The sequence below is a fragment of the Balaenoptera ricei genome, chromosome 4, assembly GCF_028023285.1.
Source record: "Balaenoptera ricei isolate mBalRic1 chromosome 4, mBalRic1.hap2, whole genome shotgun sequence".
Lineage (NCBI taxonomy): Eukaryota > Metazoa > Chordata > Mammalia > Artiodactyla > Balaenopteridae > Balaenoptera > Balaenoptera ricei.
The window spans coordinates 89958181-89966338 of NC_082642.1; the positions used below are offsets into that span (position 1 = coordinate 89958181).

General features: G+C 51.3%; 1 protein-coding gene across 1 annotated transcript in view; it reads left to right on the top strand.

The window, feature by feature from the left end:
• MUC4 (mucin 4, cell surface associated) overlaps positions 1-7657 on the top strand; it is a 49497-nt gene extending 41840 nt beyond the window's left edge. Inside the window, 8 exon segments of the mRNA XM_059920891.1 lie at positions 810-969; positions 1951-2130; positions 2489-2562; positions 3835-3899; positions 3985-4217; positions 5913-6075; positions 7059-7245; positions 7247-7657. Of these exon segments, the coding sequence (XP_059776874.1) occupies positions 810-969; positions 1951-2130; positions 2489-2562; positions 3835-3899; positions 3985-4217; positions 5913-6075; positions 7059-7245; positions 7247-7288 (1104 nt within the window). The 3' untranslated portion in view covers positions 7289-7657.
• Positions 7658-8158: the final 501 nt, after the last annotated feature.

An 8158-nucleotide genomic window follows, 5' to 3' on the forward strand; every position in this document is an offset into this window, starting at 1 on the left:
GGCAATACCCCACTACCTTCTTCACCTCTTACACACACACACACACACACACACACACACACACACACACACCCTTCTCCTGAAGCATGAGCAGAGAATTCCTCTGCTCATGAGGGAGAGAGGTGGAGGAGTCCAGGAGGCAGAAAAGGAAAAATATACAGAGTGGGGGGAAAAGAGATTAAAATCAATATATTATTTTAGATATCCCAAGATATCCAGTCTTGGCAGTACATAGTGTTAAAGGGTTCCATTTCGGGGAGCTTTCCAGCGTCATCTCAGTAGGCGAGATAGAAAAGAGAGATGAGGAACTTGATGAGGATCTGGACGATTCCCCTCCCTGTGCCCTTGTTCTGGTTATTGCGCGCTTTCACTGTGCTCAGCAGCGAACCTCCTTCTTCTTGGTTGGGAGTCAGCAAGGGAAGAGAGAGCAGGAAACTGCAGCTTACATAGGATCCAGTTTTCCAGGGATAGTAGAATATTTATTTATTTAGCCCCTGTCTTACTCTAGGAAGGGTTTCAGGCAAGGAGATTTGCTGTGAGAGGGAAGAGGCTGGGATTCCGGGGCAGGGGCCAGGCAGAGGGCTCAGGAAAAGGATGGCCCAGGGAGGCCATGTGGCCTGGGACGGTCTGCCTTTGACAGGGACGTGCAGGCCCAGGGCCTGTTCAAGAAACTGCTCAGTGGATACTGGCAGAATTAAGACAAGGACTCAGGGTCCATGGATTCTCAGACCAGAGGGGTTGGTGCAACACCCCAGAAACCCTTAATGGTTCAGCCTCCTGACCACCCAGTGATCAGCAACCCATTCCAGGTGGCCGACTGCAGGTGTGACGGGAACACCTTAGGCCGCTACTGCAACCGCTCCAAGGACCCCTGTGACGAGCAGTGCTTCCCGAATGTGAAGTGCATTTCCGGGAAGGGCTGCGAGGCCTGCCCACCGAACCTGACTGGGGATGGACGTCACTGTGCACGTGAGCTGGGGACAGGGCCTCGGCAGGAGGAGGTTCTGGGGACAGGTGACATCTCGAGGGCCTAAGACAACTGGGCGAACCATTTCTCCCCCCTTTCCAGCAAGTCTTTAGAATGTACAGTACAGGTGGGTATGGTAAGGAGGTAAGGTGGGTATGGCAGGGTGTGAGGCCGAAGGAGAAGAGATTGTACAGGCATGGAGGAGGGGCCAGAGCTGAGCAGCCCTGAGGCACTGTTGGGGGAAACCCAGGGCAAAAGACTGAAGATGGCCTGGAGAGGGGAGGGAACTTTTAGCAGCAGCCAGGGAACCAGAAGTACGCTGGAGTGGGGCCCTCAGGCTCCCGGGGGTTTTCAGAGATGCAAGGCCCAGGGTCTCTGCATTTCCCTAGTCAGGACATTGTGTGAGGGGGGGCTGGGGGGCGGGGGTGCTGCCATGGGCATCTGGTGACAGGGGTGCCTCGTCTTCCCTTTGAGTCCTCCTTCCACCATCTGTTGCTCGACCTTTGAGCCATCAGAGTCATGAGGGCATCACGGTGAGGCCTCCACTAAGCCCCCTGAAGCGCCCCAGTGAAATCTAGAGACCACTGTATCTTCTGAGCAGAGACCAGAGAGGTAGAACCACAGCCTTATAAAGGCAGAAAAGGGGATGGAAGTGAAGAAAACAGGCTGGTGGGCTTTCCTGAAAGAGGGTCCTTTCCTGATGGGAAGGGTCTGATACTTCTGGTTCCCTGGCTGCTGCTCCATTCCCTCAGCAGAATTAGGAGAACCCTTACCTGGCAGGGGAAAAAGGGTCGCCCGGCAAAGAAATGTCTGGAAAAGGAAGAAGGATAGTTTGGGGTTCAGAGTGGCCCACAAGCGGAATGCAGTTTAAGTGGGCTTTGCGGGAAAGAAGTCAAGCCTGTCCTGGGAGCAGCTTTCCCTGGGCCGGGGGCCGCCCCTTGCTGCTGAGTGAGGTGTTGCTGACCTCTCTGCTCCCCCTGCAGCTCTGGAGAACCCTTTCCTCTGTCAGAACAAGTCCTGCCCTGAGAATTACTGCTACAACAACGGCCACTGCTACATCTCCCAGGCTCTGGCCTGCCAGCCCGCCTGCACCTGCCCCCCAGCCTTCACCGACAGCCGCTGCTTCCTGGCTGGGAACAATTTCCCTCCAACCGTCCGTCTAGGTATGACCAGATACTCCGCCATCCCCACTTCTCTCGCCTTGGGGGACGATATGGGGCTCTGGGGGCCAGGCTAAGTCCCTCAAACTCACAGGACACAACTCCAAATTTCCCTCAGGTGGTGGTAAGTTGTAGGCTATGGGAGCGAGTGGGGGGCAGCTGTCACAGCATGACCCACGGGCCTGAGCAGTCTGCTGAGGAAAGACCGAAGGTGACCTCACAGCTCAGCAAGACAAGAGTCAGGGAAGACTTGACCGTAGTCCAACATGCATTTGTGTGAGGGTCAGCAGACTTGGCCACTTCTGCTGATCCTCCTGGTAAACCTGTGAGGTGATTATGGACCTCCTTCTCCCATCTCCAGAGCTTCCCTTAAGGATCATCCATCTCTCGCTCATTGAAGACGAAGGTGCCTCCCAAGCAGATGTCAATGCCTCGGTCAGTGCTGCAGGCCAGCTCTGGGTGGGGAGGCGGGTCTTGGCAGGTTCAGGGTGGGGTCTTAGCCATGGCTTGTGCGTTCTGCATCTCATAATCCATCTAGATTCAACTGCCAGAGGAGGCTGGAGCCTCCTGCCCCAGGGAAGGCTGAGGGTGAGGAAAGCAGGAAGACCTAGGACAGAGACCTCCAAGGGGGTTAGAATGACCAACTCAATGAATAGAGTCCAGGGTGGCCGAGTCAATGCAGCCTGTCCTTCCGATCATCCCTCAAGACCTGCCCTTGGATGGTATATGGAAGAAACACAAGAGGGCATTTCACCTCCAGGAAGCCTTACCTGACTTTGCTGAGGAAACTGGGCCTCCCTCTTCTTGGCTCCCACGCCCTTGTCCATTCCCCAATCACAGGCAAAGTAGCACAATAGTTGAGTTATTGAGGCTCTAGAATCCTACCCAGGTTCAAATCCTGACACTACCACTCACTAGAGCAGGTGTAATAATTAGACAAATTATTTGAACTCCCATCTGTAAAAATAAAAGTAATAACAGTACTTATGTCAATGGTTTGTGTCAAGGTTTAAATGATAATGTAGGTAGAGCGCTCAGCACGGTGCCTAAAACACAATGTATTAAAAAAATTATCCAAATGATTATTACTACTGTTGCTACTACTACTACTACAGCACTCCACACTCTGTATGGTAAAATCTGTTGACATTTGTCTACTGCGCCAGACTATGGGTCTTTAAGAATGGACTGTTCCTAAGTCACACTGACATCCCTCACACCTGACCATCCCCTAGGACTGGCTAAATATAATCTCTGTTCAATATACACGTGGGGAGAGAATGAATGGGTAAATCGGGGATCAGAGGCAAGGTAGAGGTCATTCATTTCAGATTCTCCCCTTGTGATAGGAAGTGGGGGTGAGGATATGTAAAGTCCTTCACTCACCAACAAACTTCTATTAAGCAGGGACCTGTGCCAGTCACCAGGCTAGGCTGGGGTGTGGGGATGCAGAAATGCATAAGAAACATTCTGGTGTCTTGGGTCCTCATCTTCAAAGAAGGAAACAGGGAGTTCCCTGGGTTCAATCCCTGGTCAGGGAACTGAGATCCCACAAGCCGTGGGGTGTGGCCAGAAAAAAAAAAAAAAAAAGGGAAGAAGGAAACAGAAAGGGAGAATATGTGCATTAAAGTGGGAAGGGTCTCCTCTCTGGATTGGGCCTCACCCTCACTTCCACCCTTCCACCCCGACTCCCATCCTCTGCCCTAGGTGGCCTATAGACTGAGGAACCTGGATGTGCGGGCCTTTCTCTGGAACAGACAAGTGGATCGAATGTAAGTGGGACTGTCCCCACCTGGTCGCCGGGTCCTCCCCCAAACTCCTCACCCTTTGGCCCCTCACTGCACCCCTCCCATACAGTGAACCCCCAACAGCACTGGCCTCAGGAAGCTCCCTTCACTGCTGGAACATCATCTCGGAGTTCCAGTACCGCCCTGGGGGCCCTGTCATCAACTTCCTGAATACCCAGCTGCTAGACGCAGTGGTGGAGGCGTTCTTAACTCCATGGAGGAGGTGGAAGAGAAGTGCGGGGCCCAGGAACAACGTGACCTTCCACCCCATCCGCAGGAGGGACGTGTACAGTATGACGGCTCGTGAGTCACTGTCTTGGGGACAGCTACTGGGATAGCTGAGGGGGGAGGTAAGCAGAGGGAGCCTGTCACAGATCTGCAGCCCACACAAACCCATGGCTGAAATGTGTTCTACAGCGAGCCACAGACAAAAATTAAGTTAATTTAGGTTTTTTTGTTTGTAATTTTTGAGAGAAATTGTGAACATTTTACCCACCAGCCTTCTAAATTCAAGAACAGGCGCACAAAATACTGCTTGATGAATCCCCACGTGTACAGTTTCACAGAGCAATTACTTCAACTGCCGCTTTCCTGACCATCACTGCTAGCGGTTTTCTTTCCACAAAATTGTTAATGATTTGGTTAAAAGACCATTGTACTTTATAAACATAAACAAGGACATTCTTTTTGCCTTTGCCCTCCAGCTGGAGATATTAAGTTGAAGGCTGGAGACCTGGCCCAGGGGCAGAGATATCCCTTCCCCGAAAGAGTGTGACCCCATGCAAAAGCCATCCCCAGTCTAGGCCTCCACAGTCCCATCTGGAAAATGAGATGGGATTTCTGAGGTCCCTTTCAACTCTGACAGCCCCTAATTATCCCGGAACAGGAATGAGATAGGTTGGCAAGCTTGCCAGGGAAGGAAAGGAATAGCCCACTGTATTTTGTGAGTCAGGCAGAGAACAGGGCAGTGAGTATGTCAAACCCAACAGAAGCTGCTGTGTTACCTGGGTCCAGGACCAAGCCAGAGCTTCTTTTAGAATCCAGGCTAAGCCTCCTCCGTCCCAGGGACAACGATGTGAAATTCTCCAAACTACCATGCGTATGGGTGGTAGGGGGGTAGGGTTGGGGTTAAGAGGACACCCCAGACCTGATTGTGCCTTTTATTAGAGAAAACAAACAAACAAACAAACATCCCACAATTTTTATTATACAAGTACAATGTGTTTATTGTAGAAACTTTAGGAAACACAAATTAACAAAAAGAAAAAAAAAATCACTTGTAATCCCAGTCCCCAGAGACAAATCCATTTTGCACCTATTTTTCTGAATTTTTTTTATGCATAGGAACCTTCACACATATAAATTTATTTACAACAAAGGGATCAAATCATACCTAATGTTTGTTAACCTCCTCATTACTGAAATAATTGTGAACATATTATCTTGTATATTGTATACACATTCCAATTTCATATATTATTTTACAATATGTCTTAATATAGTGTGCTATAATAGATTTTAAAAAGAATGTTATACTAATAGTGACCATTTAATGAGGGCTTCCTGTGTCAGGCACTGTACTGAATACTCTGTATATATTACCTCATTTAAAATTTACAGCAAGGTAGTTTCCTTTTAAAAATAAGGAAACTGAGGCTGAAAGAGTTAAGAAATTTCCCCTAAATCACACAACCAGTTAGTAGTAGAGTCTGAATTTCAACTCAGGTCTGGCTGATTTCAAAGCATATGCTCTTAACCAATGCATTTTTCATACCGTGGTGCTTATCAGTTGCACAATATTTAACAAAACCACTCCTGTTGAACATCATTGCTCTTATTAACCATGCTGCTCTGGTCTTCCATGAACATATGTAGTTTTCATGTGTGTTTCCAATTATTTCTCAGGATAAGTGCCTGAAAATGGAATTCTTTATCCAAAAGGTATAGATCTGGTGTTAATTGGTTGCTTTCTATATTCACTTTTATCCCACCTGACAGTGAATGTGAGCACGCTGGAAACTTACTTCCAATGCAGCGGATACAAGGGCTACCACCTGGTCTTCCACCCCCAGAGCGGCTTCACCTGCGTGTCCCCATGCAGTGAGGGCTACTGTGAGCACGGAGGCCAGTGCCAGCACCTGCCCGATGGGCCCCGCTGCAGGTGGGCGGGGCTGGGGGCATGAGGCGGCGGGCAGTGCTGGGAATCCAAGCTGCAAGGGGTCCAGAAATGCCATGGTGTCTGAAAATTTAGGATGGTTCCATTTGTAATTAAGAGAAAGGGGATCAGAGGGGAAAGGGACAATGGAAAAGAAGATGTGTCCATGCCTAAACTGTGCGGATGAAAAAGTTGCTATGTTACCTATCAACTCAAACCAGCTACTGGGTAGATATTATGACCACTTTAGAGATGAGAAAACTGCAGCTTAGAGACGATAAGGAATCTGCCTAAGGTACCCAGCAAGTTAAGTAACAGGATCGGGGTTCCAAAGCCAGACTCTCCCACCTGATTTTGCTTCTTGGGTGGACAGCCTGCTGCCTCGTTGTGGAAAAGGAACCCATTGTCTTGTGTCTAGGCCCGGCCCTGCCCCTCCTTAAGAGTAACAGTCAGGGGAGGCCCTCTCAAACTGGCGCCCTCTGTCCCAACGGTTCATCAGCAGTCTGAGGGTCTCCCGTGAGGGGAGGGCACTAGGCCGCAGGCCTGCCATGGAGAGGGGCAGCGCCACCTGGGCCCTCTTGTCACATCGGTGCCCTCCGTCTACGCTTGTTCCCACTGCAGTTGCAGATGGGCCCAGCCCTCTCCGCTCCCGGGTCCAAGGAGGGGGCGGGTGGAGCCTAGCACTGGACCCCAGCTCTCCGGGGGCAGGCAGGGTTTGTGACTGCGCATGCTCACCTGCGGCCAGCCCCGCCCCTCCCCGAAGTCCCTGTGGAGGCGACCTTAGATGAATTCACCACCACCCCCCCACCCCCCGTCCCCGCCTGCCTTGGTAGCCCAGTGGCCTCCCCTCAGCTCCAAGTCAGGGCTGAGTCCGCCCCTTCCCTAGAGGGGAGCCGAGCCTGTCGTGGAAAACCTCCTCTGGCCCGACAGAGAGGAGGGATGGGGAGGCTGAGCGCCCTGCTGACCGTGTCCCCTCTCTCTGTCCCCAGCTGTGAGCCCTTCTCCATCTACACGCCCTGGGGCGAGCGCTGTGAGCACCTGAGTTTGAAACTCGGCGCCTTCTTCGGGATCCTTTTCGGGGCCCTGGGCGCCCTCCTGCTGCTGGGGGTCGTGTTGTTCGTGCTCCTGCGCTTCTGGGGCTGGTCCGGGACCCGTTTCTCCTACCCGCTGGGCTCCTAAAGCTGAGGCCTTGCCCCGAACGGGCTGCTGTGGCCTATGATACCTCAGGAGCCACCCCAGCCTCACCTGCACACACTCCCAGGCGCCGTGGTTTAGGGAGACTGGAAGAAGTAAGGTGACTGATGAGGATTCAGGATTCTTTAAGAAGAATGAATAATGGGAATGAATAATAAAGACCACACCTTGTCAGTACGGAAGACGCAGAGGCTGACAGGAAGAGGCCATAAAGGCCTACTATATAAATAGATGGATTCTCACAGAGGCATACCCACACAGAGGACAGTGACCTACAGGAACACTACGTGCGCACACCAGAGTTGATGGGGTGATGGCTCTAAATTAAAAACCAAAATACATTTGCACACAAAAGTCTCCAGTTTACTTCTAATTAAAGTCTATTTAAATAAAATCCCTCTGACTTTTTGTGTTCCCAAAGCCATGGATTTCATTCATGATTTTCCTCTGGTGGCTAAAGGGCCTGAGACAGAGGGTGGAGGGAGCCGAGGTCGGTTGGACCCAGTCCTGCTTCAGCCCTCAGTTACTCCATGTCGGGAAGCTCGGTTACTCCAGCCCAGACTTGGATCTTTGCTTCAGTCTCCATATCCCTTTCTTCCCCTCCCCCCAACACAAGCCAAGGCTTGGCCCTCTGAGGAGGCTGGTAAGGATACCCCCATATGGAGTATCCCCAACTCTCTCCCAGGACCCCTCCCTGCCTTGCTGGTCTCTGCCCATCAGTTTCAAGAGGATAAGTATGCAGTGCCTTTTCCTATCTGGAGTGTTCCCTGGAGGAAGGATTAAATCATTTCAGCTCCCTTTCCAGGAACCACCCCATCCTTAGATCTAGGGTACCCAACCCCTGATACATTTTCTCTGTCCTTTCCTGGGCCCCAGTTGGAGTCTTTTGAGCTGC